We start from the raw sequence: 20,918 nt of genomic DNA, 5'->3' as shown, positions 1-20,918 counted from the left end.
TGAAGAAAAATGTAAAGAGATAGAAGATCTTCAGGACAAATACGATCTATTCAACCTGCATAAAAAGGTTAAAGAAATGGCCGGGCTGCAAAAAAAGAAACCACAACACAACTCTTTTAGACAAAAATGGAAACACTATTATAACGACTGACGAAAAGCTAAAACGATGGAAAGAATATATGGAAGAGCTTTTCGACGACGAAAGAGGAAACCTACAAGACATGTATTTCGAAAACAGAGAAACAAGTGTAGAAATTACAAAGGAAGAAATATTGTATGCACTAAAAAACACCAGTAACGGAAAAAGCCCGGGGCCAGATCAACTGCCTATTGATATCCTTAAAATAATAGAAAATGAGTACATAGATGTCCTCTTAAAGCTCTTTAATGAAATTTATCAGTCGGGTGACATACCCAATGAATGGTTGACCTCAACATTTATTTGTCTCCCAAAAAAGAAAAGTGCTAGAGAATGTACCGACCACCGCACCATAAGCTTGATGTCTCATACACTTAAAATGTTCTTAAAGATCATTCATAAACGCATTTAGCAAACACTTGATATGGATATTGAAGAAACCCAATTTGGATTCCGTAGAGGTATAGGTACCCGTGAAGCTCTCTTTACATTCAACGTACTAATCCAGAGATGCTTGGACGTGAACCAGGATATGTACGTCTGTTTCATAGATTACAACAAGGCTTTCGATAAAGTCCGCCACAAACAACTAATGGACGTCCTCAAAGCAAAACAATTACAATACAATGACCTTCGAATTATAACAAATCTATATTATAAACAGCAAGCACACATACGCATTAACGAACACACATCAGAAGAGTTCGAAATTAAAAGAGGAGTGCGACAGGGGTGTGTATTATCACCACTACTATTCAATGCATAATCTAAAGAAATTATGAAAAGAGCTCTTGAGGGAGGAATAAAGGTAAATGGAACGCCAATTAACAACATTAGATATGCGGACGATACTATCATAATAGCAGACAACCTTAAAGACCTCCAAAAGCTAATGAACAAGATAGTTGAGTATGGAGAAGAATATGGATTATCAATAAACATCAAGAAAACTAAATGTATGAGGATATCAAAAACCCAAAATAATGATGAAAGCCTGACAATTAAAGGTAAAACTTTAGAACAAGTAGAAAACTACAACTATCTTGGCACAATAATTAATCACACACACACACACAAACGATTACTCCAAAGAAATCAAAGTTCGAATAGAGAAAGCAAGAACAAACTTCAATAAAATGAGAAAGGTACTTTGTGCAAGAGAACTGAAATTAGACTTGAGAGTTAGGCTGGCAAGGTGTTATATTTTCTCGACTCTGCTTTACGGGATAGAAGCATGGACACTTAGCACATCGACTACTAAAAAGTTGGAAGCATTTGAACTGTGGGTGTATAGAAGAATCCTGAAGATATCATGGACCGAGCATATAACAAACAACGAAGTCATGAGAAGAGTCAACAAAAGACTGGAAATATTGGAAACCATCAAGACACGAAAGCTGCAGTACCTGGGGCATGTTATGCGTAATGAGAGATACAACATACTTCACAAGGGAAAATCCAGGGCAAGAGAAGTGTAGGAAGGAGACGAATCTCGTGGTTGCGTAACTTGAGGGAATGGTACGGATGCACATCAACCGAACTATTCAGAGCAGCAGCATCTAAGATCAGAATAGCCATGATGATTGCCAACCTCCGTCGCGGAGATGGCACGTGAAGAAGAAGATAATGACGCGTTGGCGTCATTGTCGGTAATTCATGTTTCAATTCATTTTCTTCAATTAATGTTGATCTGTCCACGATGTTGCTCCAGCTTTCACCACCACAATGGAGGAACACTGCTGAACATTTGAGACTTGCTTTTCGGCAACCGCACGCACTAGCTGAACATTCAAGGTCATGTCATTACGTCAAATGGCGTGATATACAGCCAAATGTTGATCGTGAGTGTTGAATTATGATTACTTTTTTTGGCGTAATGTCAAAATCTGGATTTCCATTCGCTCGGTAATCCATCGTATCATGCCGTTGCTTAACGCAAAGCCATCATGCCGTTGCTTGACGCCAAGCCATCATGCCGTCTGCTCGTGAGTTGCGAAATATCGCGTCATGCCATCACGCCACCCTACCGTCAACGTCCAAACCCACGTCCATTTTTCGTTCATTCCACGCCGAGACTTACAGCTTCTCTCATATCGGTGTCTTGTTTCTTTATTAGTAGAGTAACGAGCTCCAGTAACTTGAAGTATACTGGCTCGTCCATTTTCAGGTAATTTCTCCAATCACTTGGCTCCAAAGACAATTCATTTAATAACTTCATGTAGGTGAAGATACTCCTTTTTCTCAACCACTCTTTTTTTATATAAATATATGATGACAAACAGCAGCCGGACCCAATAAAAGTTCTTCTTCGGAATCCGACATTGTGCATCTTCACTGAATCACGTTAAATACGAAATGATAACCCATTTGGAGTGATGGTGAACGGGCTATAATTTTGGCGTCAATCCATTTGACTTAATCCATTTGGCGTGGCTCCAAATGGATTGACCGTGAATGCCCAGCTTTCCTTTCATCACACAGTTTCCTCTGCATCTGCAAAAGTTTAATTTCATAAGCTCGGGGTGATGGAGGCTTGGAAGTTTGGATTGGCATCCAAAATTTTCCATGCTTTTTCCAGCCCTAATCTTCTGGATCACAATGTATACCGAGTCGTGACTGAACCTGGTGATACACTTGGAGACTGTGGAAATGGACTGCATCTTGTGTTGGAGGAAGTGACGAGACATTAAATGAATTTTTGACACTGTCTTAGCGAATCGTTTGTATCTCAGGGTGTCCAGAGAATAGTCTTTATTTCCGCCATATAAAGAGACGAAAAAACGTATGTCAACAACACTGAGTAAAGATGGCTCGACTTTCTCACTGACATATATTTTACGGAATCAAGAAATTCATAATGTTGTTCGTCGACCTACGGAAAGCCTACGATAGCGTTCCACTGAAGAAGCTATGGCAATCAATGGAAAGCACGAATATTAATATAGAAATAATAAAAGCCCTCAAAGTGTTATACAATCAATAAATAACAAGAATAAAAACAGGAACATAAATAACAACGAATTTATAACATCAAGAGGATTAAAGCAAGGGTGTTGCCTATCCCCCACTTTACTTACAATATACCTCGAAAGTGCTTTAAAAAGATGGAAACAAAAATGTAGAACAATGGGGATAGGTACCACTCACCAACACTATGATATATATGCTCAACTTTGCAGACGATCAAGTAATAATGGTTCTAGATTATGACGATGTAAACTATATGGCACGAAAATTAATTGAAGTGTATGCTCAGAATAAAACCGAATCCTTGTGCATTGGATGAGAACAAAAAGACCTCATATTAGACGACAACACCATAATAAAGCACTGCTATGACTACAAGTATATAGGTATCAGTATTTCGCAGAATGGAACATTAGACAAAGCCATAAGAGAGAAAAATACGTCGGGTAGAAGAGCCATCACAATGTTAAACTGCATTTTATGGGACCAATCCATCAGCAAAGAAAATAAAAAGAGGATATATAAGACTATAGTAAAAAATATCACCCCATACAGCTGTGAAGTATGTCCACTGAAAGAAAGAACACTGGCAACGCTGAGAGCAATGCAAATGGATTTTGGAGAAGAGCATCATGAAGATCTAGAAGAGAAAGGATTACCAACGAACGTATTGGAGAAATAATGGGAATCAAACGAACAATCACGGATGACTTATATATAACAACGTATCTATTTCGCACATATACAAAGAGGATAAACAACGAATACCAAAGGAAATACTAAAATGGCAACCAGAAGGAAAGAGAAAACGAGGTAGACCGAGAAAAACTTGGAACGAAGGAATAAACAAATAACTGAGAGAAAGAGACATAGAAGAGAACCTATGGAACAACCGGACGAAGTGGCGATTGAAAGTCGGTAAACAGCGGAGAACGTTATAAACCAACATGTAGAAGTAGTAACTTCACTTTAACCTAAACTCTAGTTGGAGTCTAAGTTGGGCTCATAGATCTGGACTTAAGAACTCTATTGGTGACAAAAGACGTCTATATTGAGTTGGCGTATTGACCATAAATATTTATACCTTGTGTTTTGAATGCATGTATAGTGAAGGGAACGGAAGTAGAAGTCCTGGTCAATAAAATATAAAGTTCAGGTTAGGCGATGTAATCAGGACACTCATTTGTCAGTATCTGATTGAACGTTTGGCGGCACTGTACGATAACTCTTAGAGTCTTGGAGAAAGAATACCTTGGAATCTTGAAAGTTCATCAAATTCATTTTGAATTTTGGAACCCTTTAAGTATCAGCTTATACAGGTCTAGTCGATTGGTACCTATGTTTTTGAAGTCACTTGTTAGTCTAGAAAATGTATTTACCGCCTGGGAATAAATGCCTCGCAGTAATACAAAATATGGTTGACATATGAAGCTTAATTATCGATATGAAACAATCCATTATATATAAATAGGTACCTACATAGCTCTTTACTGGTTCATGTCAAGTTAAGAAGATACTTAGAAAGAGTCTGAGCTAATCCCTGCTTGTTTTCCTCATTACACTTCAGCCTTATTGGCTCATTTTTAGTACTGATAAGTTATTATATTTCTCGTACTGAACATTTTTTGAATTCATTTAATGATGGAAGTTGGTAGACTTTTTTTGCAGCTACCTTATTATACAGACTTTGATGAGGTGTTATTAAATGTCTTATGTATCGGTCTATGAACGGTTCTTTTGACAACATAGTCTTTTCGAGCTATTTGACTAGATACTACAAGTATTTACTGTGTATTCTCCTGGTTTGTAGGCAAATAATTGTTCTTCGTTGTGGCTGTTCTTCAACTGAGGCCTTAGCACCTCAACTGTGTCGTTTGAACTGTAGGTTACTGGATTTATACCTTATTTTCTGAATATATCTCCACATTTTTGTCTAGAATCATTAATTTTATGATTAAAAACTGTTCCATTGAAAGAGACTTCGGTAAATGCCTTTTTTATCAGGTACATAAACCTTTTTCTTGTTACGTCACTTATGTCAGTGCCTGTGCCTGTTGAGCTTATTTAGTGGTGTTGTGATCAAAGTACCTTTTCAGTATTTCGTCTTGTATCTGGTAGTATAGCATGATATAGGATCCATTTTCATAGTTTCTTGGTTGTCGATTTGGTTTAATTGTTCTTAGTCCATTTTCGTCCCTCGAGAAGCTAGGGAATGAATGGCCACTCCCAGCAGAGCCACATATACCGAATAAATATAATAAAACCTAAATAGCGCCTGTTGCCCGAAGTCTATAGTAGTGACTAAGAAACCCCTTAGCTTTGAAGCGCAATTTCTAAGCTGCATCAAGCTCTCGGCTTTTTACCAGTGGCTTTTTCTGTGAGTTCCATCTCATTGGCCGGTTATTGAGACGGTAATTCAGACGGAACACATATAAGTTCTTCCGATCAACTCCGAATCTAAATCTCGACTCTCTCTTTGTTTTACTAATATACTAATAGTCTTTAGCTTCTCGTACTCGGCTCACAGATTCAGCGACTACGACCGAACATAGAGGCCCTCACCTAACCTAACTCAACCTTAACTTTTTTTTTTTTTTTTTTTTTTTTTTTCATCACTAGGTGGGGAATCTGCAAACAGACGACGGAGGTAAACATTTCCGACAGTGCTGGGTTCCTGAGCTGAAACCTCATCAGTGTCACGTCGACCAGTTTGGCCCTAAATCGGACCTCCCTGCCCTCCGTAACTCCGATGTGGCCGGGACCAGCTAAACCCCACCCCTCTCATACTAGGGCATCAGGTTGGAATCGCCCGTTAAGGCATGACTTCTCCCTGATGTCCTTCTTTTACCCGATTCTCAATCACTCGTCATCACGCATTAGCTTCCGTCTCTCGCACTCATCCGACCACTACGTCCTTCAATCATATGCTGTCAACCTCTTATTCTTACTACCTATGCGGGCCCAGCTCTGCCTCCTCGATACCTGCCAGAACTGCGTCTAGCTCCCGCGCTTCCTTCTCTTTTATCGACAAAACCTTTCTCACATAATTGTGGATTTTGTCCCACCATCGCTCATCAATCACCATTTTCTCTACCATCTCTCTCACAGACGCAAACACTCTTTCCAGCTCATTCCTTTCCCTTGCCCATCTGACACACTCCAGAAGGGTATGTGACACAGTGTCCGAAGTCCCACAGTACAAGCAATTGTCCGATTCGGTCTTTTTGAATCTGTGTAAGTAGCTACGGAAGCTCCCATGTCCTGTGAGCACCTGCGTCAGATAATAGTCTAGGCGCCTGTGCCCGCAGTCCAGCCAGCCTCGCAGATTCGGTATCAGTGACTTCGTCCACTGCGCCACATGCTCCGTTACATCCCACTCGGCCTGCCACATCTCAATAGATGTGGCCCTCTCCTCACTTCTAACGTTCTCCCCTTGTAGTTCTCTATTTCTCTGCTGGAACATTCTATCTCTCTCACTCACCAACACATGTAAGGGAACACAGCCGGTGATCACCCACAGGGCAGCAGCAGACACAGTCCTGTAAGCACTTGCCACCCGCAGCAAACTAGTTCTGTCCGCGCGTACCAAAAGCCTCTTGTATGCCTGTATTTCCACAGCGGCACTCCAGACTGGTGCCGCGTAGAGGATGACAGATTGAACAACACCGTGTAGAACCCTCCTCCTTTCGGATTTAGGTCCCCCGATGTTAGGCATTATCCTCCCCAGCGCAGCCGCTCTTTCCGCTGCCTTCCGGGTCACCTCCCGGACGTGCTCTCCCCAACCACCATTCGTATGTAAGACCACTCCCAAGTACTTGACGTACTTCTTAGGAGTGATCCGCACGCCCGCACAGTCAAACACCATTCCATCTCTCTTTCTCGGGCCTTTAAGGATTACCGCCTCCGTCTTCTCCGCCGCGAGACTCAAACCATGGTCATTCATCCAGTCCTGAATCAACACACTTGCATGCCATACCCGGAACAGGAGTTCCTCCCTATCCCGCGCTACTGCCAGCACCGCGAGATCATCCGCGAATGCAAAGGGGGTTACCCCCTCTCCGAACTCGCAGTGAATGACACCGTCGTATGCCAAGTTCCATAGCAACGGGCCAAGGACGGACCCCTGGGGCACCCCAGCCGTAACGTCTACAACCACGCCTCTCTCTACCATAATTTTCCTTTCGGACAGATAGTCCGACACGATATTCATCAAATATGCGGGACAGTTCCTCGCCGCCAGAGGACCTAGCACAGAGGACCACTGTAATGAATTAAAAGCGTTTCGAACGTCGAAGAGGAGCAGAACCGCCCACCTGTTGCGATCTCCCCTCCCCTCAACAGCCCGAAACACCTCCATCACCGCATCCACCGTGCTCTTACCCTTACAAAATCCGTACTGCCTTGGGGACAATCCCCCGGATCTCTCTATCACCCCTTCGATTCTCTTACGCAACATCCTCTCGTACAGCTTGTTTATACTGGAAAGAAGACAAATAGGCCGATACTTTCCGGCACCTTTCGGCAGGAGTACGAGCCTAGAGATCTTCCAAGACTCGGGAAACACCTGTGCCTCAAGCAGGGCATTTATGTGGCCCAAAAGCCACGCAGGCTCCAATCGCTCCAGACACTTAATCGCCTCTGGCGGTATTCCGTCTAGACCGGGAGCCTTGCGCGACTTGAGGGACTCCGCCGCCTCAGCGAGCTCCTCAGGGGAGAAGGGTACACCCCGCTGCGCATTCACGTCCCTCCGCACGCCATGCCAAATTCCGGGCGGGAATAACTCCCCGACAATCTTAAGTTTCTCGTCCAGCGGCATGTCGTACGGACGATACGCTTTAAAATGCTTCATTACGATTTTATACCCGTCCCCCCAGAGGTACTCATCCAATTTGCTACACAGATCACTCCAGTGCCTCTTCTTCTCGGCTCGGATCGTTCTATTCAAATCCTTCTTCCGAGCTTTATACTCTCTCTCTTTATCTCTCGCTACTTCTTCCTGTCTTCTACTCCTCGCTCTTGTCATTTGCCGGCGTAGCGTGATGCACTCTCTTCTCAGTATTGCAATTTCATCATTCCACCAGTAAGGCATTCTGCTGGCGTGCACATTGCTCGTTCTACTATCACTCAGCGCGGCTTTCATAGCTCGTTCAAGACATTCCACCGTAGGTGGTTGGTCCCGGACGCATTGCACCTCCCACTGCACTCTCTCTTCATATACGTCCCAGTTTATCTGACGGCTTCCTTGAATACCCGTCTCGCGCGCGGAGGACCTTCTTGTGGGAATTCCTGCCCCGCCTATCGCGAAGCCGATAAACCTGTGGTTGGTCCCAGTGTAGTCCGGTAACACAGCCCAATCTTTCACGCATCGCGCTGTCGCCTGCGTAGCGCAGGTGACGTCGATATATGTTCCAGACTCACCTCTCACAAACGTAGGCTCCAGGCCTGTATTTAGCACAACCAGGTCAAGAGCACCCACATACTCCATCATCACTTGCCCTCTGGTGTCGGTGATCGGCGAACCCCAAGCCGCGGATTTCGCGTTAAAGTCGCCGAGCACTACACATCCGTTACTACTCTCTTTCCTCACCTCCTCCATTATTTCATTCATTTTCCATTCGAACTCATTCACTGGTATATTTGGAGAGATATAGCAGCAAACGAGACTCACTCTCTCCAGCCTTACGCACAGGAAGCCCATATGGGCTTCGATCTCTCTCACTCTTAACTTTGAATTCCGGATCCATACAGCGACGCGACCCGAGTCGTCCACATACCAGCCACGATTCCTGACCAATGTAGGGTTTGGTTCCGACGCCACGAGAATGTCAAACATTCCCTCAGCGGCGGAAGCAATGGCTAGATCGTGTGCCAATCTTGCCGTACCCACGTTGGTCTGGAGAACCCTCAACTCAGGATAACGATTTTTATTCGCCATTTCAGACAAAGAGCTCACATCTACCGCACTGCGTTCGCAGACCTACGCCTGGCCTCGTCAACCAAACGCCTGAACTTCGGGCACTCTCTACTCTGACCTCTATGACCTTCTACGTTACAGTTCGCGCACCACAATTTACTCTCATTGCATTGTGTGGCTATGTGACCCTCTTCTCCGCATCTCCAACAACCCTTATGCTCACTCTCTGCCTTACACTCCGCTCTTATGTGCCCAAATGCCTGGCATCTGTGGCATCTCGCGATAAAAACCCTTTCCTTTACTAGACAGGATATTATTCCCACCCTCAGTCTCTCCCTCCGAATCAGTCTCTCTGCTACGCAAAGTTCTACCTCTACCCTGGCAATTTTGCCACCGTGTGACGGTCGAATATCCTTCACCTCACATTCGCACTTTCTCCCTGCAAAGTCCTCTATCGCGTTCATTACGTCTTCCTCCGTGGTTATCAAGTCCATGTCGATCAGGGAGATCATCTTTTTTGGCACTCCACCCTTCGCCACCGCTTTGGTAACACAGGTGTTGCCCGCGGAGACGATCCTCCTGACCTCCTCAGCCATCTCTCTTCCACCGTCCAATTCCAAAACCATGCCCTCATTTTTTGTTTTCCTCATTCGCTTTACCACTACATCTTTCCTCTCTCCCAGTCCCGTGCGAAGCCCTCGCACCATATCAGCAAAGGATTTATCCTTGGCCTTGCTTAGCACAACTACCCCGTTTTTGACAGCGGGTCTTCTCTCACTCTCTTTCTCTCCGAACAGGGTCACCGTCAAGCTCCTGCCTCTCACTGCCAACTCCGACAGCTTGCGGGCTACCTCCATCCCCAAGGCTGTCGGGGCCCACACATTTACACTGCTCCTTTCATCCTTCTCCATTTTTTCCGTCAACAATCTCATCGCTGACAGGAACTTGACAGCGTCCGGTTCCTCACCCTTGCCGAGGATGAGTTTGTGCGCGCGCCTTTCAGTAGACACTCGCTCACCCTCCTCGTTGTCGTGCTGGACCCTTACATATACCGTCCCCACGCCTGCGGTCTCGTTACCGGAAACAGGGGAGCTTGGCAGCTCTGGATAAAGCTCCTTGAGCTTCTCAATCACCCTCGCATCTCCAGCGTCACTCGTTATGGCCACGGCCACGTCGCTCCCAGATGAAAAGGGACTTCCTTCTTTCCGGATCGTCCTCCTGAACAAAGCCTCCGGCCAATCCTCGCTAATCACCGCCATTATATCTTCCGCACTCGCATTCGCTCCCTCGTTCATACTCTTCTCAATCCTTGCCACTCGTTGTTCCTCCGAAAACTCTTCCTCCAGGTTGGTCTGAATTCCAATATCGATACTCGTTGGAGCCATCGATGCAAACGTCTGTGTTCCCTCGCTTGTTGTACAGACGGAAGACTCCTTAGATTTCTTTTTTTTGTTTCCACACATCTCTGCTACCTCTCCTTCCATTTCCTTAAAAGACCGCTCCAGCCTGGTGAGCTGCCAATCTAAGCCCGCCACCTCAGTCTTGATTTCAACTTTGGTGTTGGGATTGACCTTAGTCAACCTCAGCACCTCAGTGATCGTCTCCTTTAGCTTTTTCAACTCTGTTCTCATCTTTTTGACACTCTCTAGTCGTTCTGGGGTTTGTCCTGGCCCTATGCCCGCCTCTCTCTTTCTTTTGCTGGTAGTTACCGGCGTCCCTTTCTCTTCTAGGTCCGTGTGGACCTCCGGCACTTCAGAAGAACTATTAGCCCCCTCACTCTTACTTATTTTTTCCGCCTCACTCTTGCTCTTTCTTGCCGCCTTTTCAGGGGTTCTGTCGGTCCTCATAGATCGGGAGAAAATTGAGAAAAATTCTCCTTCCACCGCAACTGTATTGTCATTATTTTTTACTTCCATTCTAATTCCCACGAGTCGGGCCGAACAACAGTCCAGCGGGGCCGTGCGCCCTTGCCGCGCTAAGGCTAAGTTACTTCGGGAGGTCGCCAGGTATCCCGAAGGGATCGTTTGTGATGCTCTAACCCTCACATCTTTCATACCTTTGGCACGATGCCTTCCACCGTGATAATGGGGATTATTTTATTGAGGTTTACTCCTCTAGGCTTTTTATCACGGTTGCCTCCGGACGCAGTAGCAGTCTGTATTCACAGGCTACTTGGAATTTCCGCGTTACTGCTGCCTCCCCTGTAGCGCGGGATTTGGAAAGGATTTGCGGTGGGAAAGGTGCTTAGGTGGGGTAAGACATGGCGGCTACTCACGATGGGTATGTCGAGAATGTCCTCGAAAAGAGGTTTGTGATCGGAGCCCGACGGAGGACCCCCTGCCCAGTGCGTGGGGTCCCTCCACCGGGCCCCGGCCAGAAACTCTTGGGGGTGGGCGAGATTAAATTTATGGGTAAGGGTAGCCGCAAGGAAGTTGGAAGGAAATGTATAAGTGCTGAAGGCGAAGGTGCCGCAACTGCTCGCCCCAGTTGCGGCACCTTTTAGCGTCCAGCGGCGGTGTCCGGCGACCACCCGGTGCACAGTCGCTGGACGCTGGGACCGTGTTTGGTTTCACTGGTCGTGCTCCCCTCACAATTTCAGGGACCAAGACCACTTACTCGGCCCTCTCACCGGCGTCGAGGAAAAAATTACAGTCCCAGAGAGGGAACTCAACCTTAACTACGACAAGTGCTAAAGCGGCTATCAAAATGGTTTTGAGGTAGATATATGTCAGTGGAATTAGTCAGTCATCTCCACACCTCCGGATTTTATTATCGCGCAAGTTCTCGCTGGGCAATATTTAACTTGGTGCTTGCCTTACAACAACTCCGCCAACGTCAAGATCTCACTGCTTCTTGGAAGGCTACCATTAAGGTAGTCATCGTTCTCTTAGTTATTGTGGGTGAAATGTAAATTTTATCAACTTTGAGTACATTGAGTACGTGACCACCAGGCTTTACCTGCTCTCTCTTTGCTTTAGTAGTCCTTAGCTTCTCGTACTCCGCTCTACATGAGCATGAAGAGGCCCTCTCCTCACCTAACCTAACCTAACCCTAACTACGACAAATGCTAAAGTATCAGAATAGTTTTGAGGTAAATGTTTGGCAGTGGAATCACACTATCTCCACACCTCCTTCGGATTTTATGATCGCGCAAATTCTCTCAGTTCTTATAGGTTCTTATAGTCATATTCAAAGCTACAACGATAGCGACATATTAAAATTAACCCATACAGGAGGCTTAAAAAACAGTGCAAGCCTGGAAGACAATTAATCGGTTCTCACTCTGGCTGTGAAAGTCTTGCAATTTAAGTTTTTTATTATATCCAAACGAGCACCTTGGCACGTATAAATCCGAAGGATATAGATATTAACCTATTCAGGGTCTTAATATTAATAACAAATTTTAAAAAATAATATTTTACATTCTAATTTTTAATAAGAAACGGTAAAAATAAAAATATTTTAGAAACAGTAGAAACCCGAAGATTTCTTACGTTTGAAATCAATTTAAGAAAATGATAAATATGTGCTTTCTATAATTTGCAAAGCAGGCAGACTAGGAGGATTATAAGAATTGTATTCCATCCACCACGTTAACGATTTCTATAGTGGAAGTGACATTCAGATGGCAGTATTCGGATATAGGATAACAGTGTTGCCAATTCTACTTGCTCCTTTTTTTTAAATAAGCAGGGCCAAACTCAAAAAAAGTTCACAAAAGTGTAGTATTTTTCCATTTTACATTCATAAATATTTCCCAAATTATAATTCTTTTATAGGAGCCGGCCCATAACGTACGATTAAAAACTTTGACAACATTGTAGTTATTTCTGCCATATAGAAAGCACAGGCATATCTCTGTAACGCTGCCATCTGAATGTGAACTTCATTATAATACTTACTCATATTGCGTGAGTAAACGGAGATTACGAAATATGAATCAGATTTAATTTCAATACAGAGCACTACCATTCATTTATACCTACGTATTTAATCCTTATGGAATCCTTAGGGCGAACTTGTGTAAGCTCTCTAGTTGAATCACAATCTGTACGTTTACGGTGATTGATCGTAATCGTCGCGCATTCAAAGTTTTGCCGCAGGAGTGGATTGCAAAATTGGAACCGTCAATATTCTGTAGTTGAAAGAACTACAGATATAGTTAACTGTTAAATAAGATTTGAAACGAAATTTCTAAGTTTTATTTTTTTATTATATTTTTAGGAATTTGGAATAATAGATTCTATCCTATGACATCAATAATAAGTACAGCAAGTCGATCTGCAGCCCACGATTTATTGATTTCTGGAGATACCGATGGATACCTTAGATTGTTTAGGTAAGTAATAATAGTTATTTATTTAGAATACATTTTTTAATATTTTTTTAATAAGCATGAATATTATAAGTGCCGTAAAAAATAGGACACAAAGTGCACAAACCTGTGAAATTATACACAATGTTTTAAAATTTACGTAGTAGGAAGAAAATTTTACTGCGAAACAGGTAACAAGTAAAAAACCAACACCTTTGAAACCCGATTGATCTGTTAACGTCGCGTAACCAAAGTTTTCGATTGGTGTGACCTTGGCGGCTTCAGATATTTCTGTCGAATTATATAATGATCACTTTATAGGAGATGAAAAATAAGTAATAAAAATTATTTGAAAAAAAAATTATTAGTTATTGGAGTTTTTTTTACGGAAAAAATCAAACAAGATATAACTTTTTGTAATTTCATTAAGCAATATTTAATAAACAACATATCAAAAAGTTCTACTCTAAAAGTGGGTGCTTCACTTTTTATTAAACAAATGAACTGCGAAATTAGTTGTTTTTCAAATACCTACGAAACTATAAATTTTAGAAAAAAAACTGACTTGACCATTGAAAAATTCAGAAAATTTTACACAAAAAAACCTTATATAAGGATTTTTCTAAAATTAAATCTGCACTGTACAGTTGCTTTCGACGCAGCGCACGTTTGAATTAATTTATTATAATTTTTAACCAATTGATCAAATTAAAAAGAAGAATATTAAGGCTATCTTATAGTTGTAATAAAAGGAAAAAAAGATTATGGGCATAAGTACGGTGTGGGCGGAAAATGAGATTTATATTAATTTTGTTTAAAAATTATTTAAAAATGTGTAGGTATCTAATACAATTTTACCTATAAATTTCTAAAATTTGCACAACGTACTTTCCAAACATCTTACTAAACGGTGTTTCATTAAAAAAAATGCAAAAATGTAATTCAAATGGTACGACGTCTCAAAAAGTGTAATTTTTGACAGTTTCGTAGTTTTACAACTTTTTTAGCATTTATGAGGATATTATGCCTGGTTGCACCAACAGATCTTAAGCTCCAGTTTAGCTAAGCTCTACTTATAGATAGAGCCTCCTTGAGTATCACTTACGTTGCACCATAATTTTAGATTCTTACCTTATTATCAATTATATCTATTATTATATTATGGTACTCGTACATATTCTTATTGTAATATATTATAATTATATTATATTAATTCTTATGATATTCTCGACTTAAGCTTAAGATCTGTTGTTGCAACCGGGCATTAGATACTAGAAGTTTAAATGGATATATTACAATTTTATAGGTGCTTGTTTAAACCTTAAGATGTAGTCTTTAAAATGCACCAAAATATTTTACTTTAGAAATGTAACCAACAACTTCTTTTTGAGAAAATTAAGAAAGATAAAAACCGAAAATTATCCGTTAAAAAAGTGTATACAAAGTCATCAAAACTTTTTTCTATACAACTTACCTAAAATATGTATATATGTAATAACAAGCTCATAATAATAAATAATAAAAAAAAAAATTTTTGATCTCTTATACAGTGCGCCCATTAAGTAACGAATAAATTTATTATTTCGTAAACCGGCGACTATAAAGAAAAATCCCGAAACAGGTCGATTTTTATTTTTAAATTCCGATTTTTTGGCATATACATATATCATACTAGTGACGTCATCCATCTGGGCGTGATGACTTAATCGATGTTTTTTTTTAAATGAGAAAAGGGGTATTGTGATATCTCATTTGAAAGGGTATTCAATTCTCTACCAATATAAACATTAACATAATTATTTATACAGGGTGTTCAAAAAACATTTTTTTAATTAAAATAATTGAGACAAAAAGAAGAATGTATGTAATTTATTTAATTTAAAGTACGTTTTACTGCTGTCAGAAAACAGGAAAAAAATATTTATTTGACAAATAAATATTGTTTTTCGCTTAAACTCAATGTTAAAGCTGCACCCACCTGCCTCTTGGCAGTTTGAAAATTTCGTTTAAACGAAAATCAATGTTTATTTTTTATTTGTCAAATAAATTTTTTTTCTCTTTTCTGACAGCAGTGAAATGTATTTAGAATTAAATAAATTACATACATTCATCTTTCTGTGTCAATTAATTTAATTATAGAAAAAAATTTAATAATTTAAAAAAATAAATAATTATGTTAATGTTTATATTAGTAAATAGAGAATTGAATACCCTTTCAAATGAGCTATCACATGACCCCTATTCTCGTTTAAAAAATCATCGATTACGTCATCCCGCCCAGATGGATGACGTCACTAGTATGATATATATGTCAAAAAATCGTAATTTAAAAATAAAAATCTACCTATTTCGGGATATTTCCTCAAAGTCGCCGGTTTACGAAATAACGAATTTATGCGTACAGTATGTCTACGGAACTTGAAACCTATTGAAAACTTCTTTATTGTCAATTTTAAGGAAAAAAGTTATTCTTCATAAAATGCTCCGTATCATATAAAATCTAGGATGCAATCATCAGATAACAAATGTTATTAATTTTATACAAGGTATGTCAAAAAATATGAATTTGACTCAAGAGTAAAGTACCTTTATATTTCACAATATCGAAAATTGTTATTAAGAAAAGTTGTTTTGAATTAAAAACTATGTTTTAATATTCAATTACATCCTTCTAATTGAAATATTGTGAACTATAAAGGTACGTAACTCTAAAGCGAAATACATGTTTTTGGGCATACCTTGTATAAAATTGAAAAACTTTTATAACTGATAGTTGCATCTTAGATTTTAGACCAGTTAGAGAATTTTATGAAGAATAACTTTTTTCGTAAAATTCATAATAAAGTAGGTATCATAATTGTAATAAAATTATGTTGGCTATCCGTAATTTGAGAAAAATTTCCATTTTTTTTCAATTTAAATTCTGTAATTATTGCATTTTAAAACATAGTTTTTAATCTCAATCAACTTTTTATAACAATTAACAAATAACAATATTTATTAACAAATAACAATTTTTGATATTCTGAAATAAAAAGGTAGGTACTTTACTCATATGTTTGCCATACCTCGTATAAAATTGATAAAAATTTGATATCTGATGGTTAAGTTTGAACTTTTGTTCTCAATATTTCCATAAAATTTATTATAAATTAATGTTACTACAGCTGGTCCGACAAAGTAGTCTTTCTCAAGTGATGTGTTTTTACTATCCATCTACACTTAAAAATCTCTAACTTAATAGGTTGAGGAGTGGGAAGCTGTTTATCTCAAGTTGGTCATCCGAAATTATATCTATGTATATTTTTTAATTTGTCAATTTCTATAGATTCTAATAAAGATACCTTAACCCTCCGGTGTCCACACTGTGGTACTCCGTGCCGCATTTATAATACCATACCAGGTTTATAATCTAATATATTATATTGAATAAAAAGTTTCACTTAAAAAAGCTAACCAGTAACCAGATTAGTACATTCAAGATATAAAGAACTTAGGAATTACTAAACGGGAGTCTTACAACTTGTAATATGAAGAAATGAATCTACACGGATAGTTTGACTTTCGAACAGGAATAAAGCACTTGTTACTCCGAGTTCTTGTTAAGGGAAAAGGCGCAAAATGTCGCCTGTCAAAATTTTCAATGTGTTTTAAATGACGATATTCATTTTTTTCGAATCCTGAGAAAATTAATAAGTATTTTTGAAAAATTTAAACGCAGAATGAAAGATTACGTTTTTACCGAGGGCCGAAAGTCCCTTAGAATAAATAAAAAGTTTCTTTTGAATGAAATATTTGCAATTAAAAATCGTACTAAATTTTCCCTTTTATTTTCATCCTTGAAACTTATTAAAATAGACATTATAGAAGTTTTCAGGGATTTCTGGCCCTCAGAAATAATGTAATCTTTCATGCTGCGTTTAAATTTTTCAAAAATATTTATTAGTTTTCTCAGAATTCGAAAAACATGAATACATTTAAAACACATTGAACATTTTGACAGGCGACATGTTACGTCTATGCCCTTAATGGTTGCAATTAAAAAATACCATTTGGTTTATCTATGGACAGTTCAAAATAAAATCATTTGGAGTTTTTATGATGTTCTTTTATTAAAAGAGGCATTTATCTTAGGGCCAGTTCGAAAACAACATCTGATACCAAATTGCAGTTCTCGAAAACACGACAATACAAAATTGTTTCTAAAATTCAAAAACTAACCATCGGGTTATTGGTTTTATATCTATAATTTAAATTTTTTCGGATACAAGCTACAAATGTGATGTTTGGGTTTAAATTTTAAATAAATTAATGTAAATGCATTAAGTTTTCTTAATTATCCTAACTAGCGGGTTTATTGGGTTTTATGTGTCTCTCTGTGGATTAAATATCATAATACATTTTTGTTTATTGAAAGTAAAAAAAATTTTTGGACCTTCTTGGGGGGGAATTATTCCCCCCCCCCGTAGATCCGCCACTGATACAGGTAATTACCTACCTAAGATACAACTTTTACAACATAATTTAACAAAAAACCTTATTGGTTTCAACCACATACGTATCACAATGGTTTATGGCCTTGAAGGCAACCCTTAACCTCTATTTGAAAATTTTCATTTGTAAAGAGCTGTCAGTTGCAAACAAACAATATTTACAAACAAGTCTTTTAATTTTTTATGTTTGTATTTATTATTACTATTTTTTAGGTATCCATGCATAAGTCCAAAAGCGGAATATAACGAGGAAAAAGTATACAGTGGTACCGTAGCCTGTGCAAGATTCTTGTTTAACGACAGAAATGTCGTCACTGTCGGTGGAACCGATGCGTCGTTAATGCTATGGCAGTTAATGGAAGAATAGCAACAAGCGTATGTCTACCTGCCTTCTTTAATTAATAGAGGGATTGTGAGAGACACTGTGAACTACCAAATAGACTCAGATTCTACAACTGAATCTGAACTTTCCACGTTTGAAGTTTTAAATTTACGATATTGAAAAGAACAAATGCGAGAGGGACACATTGATAGTTTCCTACAACAAACAAACTATTAAGTAAATCAATATTTTTCAACTTCTTGTCCCTATAGGCTCGAAGCTTCTTGTTAAGAATTTGATTGTTGATATAATTTTTATTTTAATTTCTTACAAAAAGAATATTAAACAAGAGAATACATAGGTAAATGTTATAAATCCATAATAACTTTGGTAATATTTTTTATTTATAATTTATATTTTTAATAATATATTATATCATCCAAATTTGAATTAACATATTTTAGATAACACATTTAATGAAAATTTAACATATATTAATTAAACATATAAAATTTCTTTTAGCATGACGTTAAGTGTTATTCAATATACAGAATTATACAAACCTATCAAATTATAATACCAAATAGCTACACCATAGCTTTAATCGAAAATGTCATATTTAAGCAACAGTTTTGCATAAAATAAATAAAATATTTCTTCTAGTTGAGATTTTCCATTTTTGTAGATTGACGATAATTTTGGAGAGATGTGTCGTATCTTGAGCTATTATAATTAGTTTAATGAAGGTGTATTTTTAAGATCTAGAAATTATCCTCTATATCCTTTTTTATCATGATCATTTATTTCATCTCAAGTATCTTAGAATATGTTTATTTGCACTATTCACTACATGCTCTGAAATCTCCCAAACAACCTCAAGTCAGACGGTTATATTCGTCTTACTTCTTTTGCACTCTCTCTGTCTACTAAATCTCTATTTATAATTAAAACATCATTAAAGGATTTTTTTATTGGCAAATAAATTTATTTAATAAACTTTCTGATCATTTTTCTGTTTTGTTGTAATAAGTATATTAAATTCTAATCAGCTTAGTCTCCTGCTTACAGTTTATTATGTAGTTATTTTAATAGAGTCGTTATTTCGTATTTTCTTTTTCAGTAGTCTTTTTCGTTAAATTTTAGTACTTTTTATATAAAATTTTATCTAGTCTTATCTGAGCCTTGCTTTAGAACAAAAACTTTGTAGTCCAGGTTGCGAGGCCTCTTTCGTAGCAAAAAATTTCTGACTAGGTTTCTTTGCGGATTCATATCTCCTCGAAACAAATCTGAAGAGTGTGGGGCGAAATTGTTTTAAACAATTGTTTTAAACAAATTCCAAAAACATTTTTTGGCTCCGAAAAACTTTTTTTTTTTTCATTTTTTAGGTCATAGGTACTAAATAAAGAGGTCTCTTGTCATTTTTCTCCAAAGTTGATATTTTTGAGATATAAGCGTTTTAAATTACAAAAATGCGAAGATACGCATTTTTGGGGCCTGGAAATTCATATGTATGTAAATTTTTATTTTTGACTTTGTCAAGTGCCTAAATTGAAGATAAACATTCGGTTTCAAGATTTTAAAGAGTAATCGGCGCTTAATTATGCGCGTCCACTCGAGTTTTCACCCGCCGCTGCACGCCGCACTAAAAGGAGCATTTCTGTTGCACTATACATATATATATATATATATATATATATATATATATATATATATATATATATATATATATATATATATATATATATATATACATATGATTTTTAATATGTAATGACTGTTGGAATTGTAATAAAAATTTTTTTGGGGAATGCAGTCAATAAATTTTTGGGCTATTCAGTGAAAAACTTTGAACTTATTAGTCGAGCTTTAGAAAATTTTATTTTCTTTATCAAGACTATCTACAAATAAAAATGTTTAAATTTAGATAAAACTCAAAAAATAAAACTTAACTTACTGCTCGTGGTTACAAATTAATAATTATACAACTTATATAAAAACATGAAAATTTCTTAAAAGTATGTCAATTCGACATCAATAAAAAAAATGGTTTGGATAAAAAAATCAAATTGCATTAATAAGAGATCTGACATTGATAAATTAAGTATCATTTATAATAACATTTTGTCTTATTAGAATTTGTTGAAACATTACTAATAATTCTACCTAAAATATATTTTTTTATTTCTTCTATCATAAATTACAACAAATTATGTCATAAATTTCTTTCCCAACCCATCGAATTATTATAGTAGTCCAACGACATTTTTTTTTATTGATGTCGAATTGACATACTATCAAAACTTTTACGTTTACATATTACTTTTAAGAAATTTTCATGTTTTTATATAAGTTGTATAATTATTAATTTGTAACCACGAACAGTAAGTTAAGTTTTATTTTTTGAGTTTTATCTAAATTTAAACATTTTTATTTGTAGATAGTCTTCATAAAGAAAATAAAATTTTCGAAAGCTCGACTAATAAGTTCAAAGTGTTTCACTGAATAGCCCAAAAATTTATTGACTGCATTCCCCAAAAAAAATTTTATTATATATACATATATATATATATATATATATATATATATATATATATATATATATATATATATATATATATATATATATACAAACAACTAGTTTATTATATATATATATATATATATATATATATATATAAATAGTTGGTGTTTAATTCCTGGGTTTGCGGTCTGTTATAAATAAAACACTTGATTTTGCTTAGACGTTTCGGCTGTTTGCCATTTTCAAT

At 37.8% G+C, this 20,918-nt stretch overlaps 1 protein-coding gene across 1 annotated transcript in view; it reads left to right on the top strand.

Annotated features, from left to right (window-relative positions):
* The window catches only part of LOC114337264 (echinoderm microtubule-associated protein-like CG42247), a 195,660-nt gene extending 176,567 nt beyond the window's left edge, over positions 1–19,093 (top strand). The window contains exons 15-16 of the mRNA XM_028287679.1: positions 13,245–13,359; positions 18,042–19,093. Coding sequence (XP_028143480.1) covers positions 13,245–13,359; positions 18,042–18,195 — 269 coding nt within the window. The 3' untranslated portion in view covers positions 18,196–19,093. The remainder of the gene's footprint in view (positions 1–13,244; positions 13,360–18,041) is intronic.
* The last annotated feature ends 1,825 nt before the right edge of the window (positions 19,094–20,918 follow it).

This window comes from Diabrotica virgifera, chromosome 2, assembly GCF_917563875.1.
Source record: "Diabrotica virgifera virgifera chromosome 2, PGI_DIABVI_V3a".
In the NCBI taxonomy this organism is placed as follows: domain Eukaryota; kingdom Metazoa; phylum Arthropoda; class Insecta; order Coleoptera; family Chrysomelidae; genus Diabrotica; species Diabrotica virgifera.
Note: the sequence above shows the minus strand (reverse complement) of the source record. Positions and strands in the feature narration are given on the sequence as shown.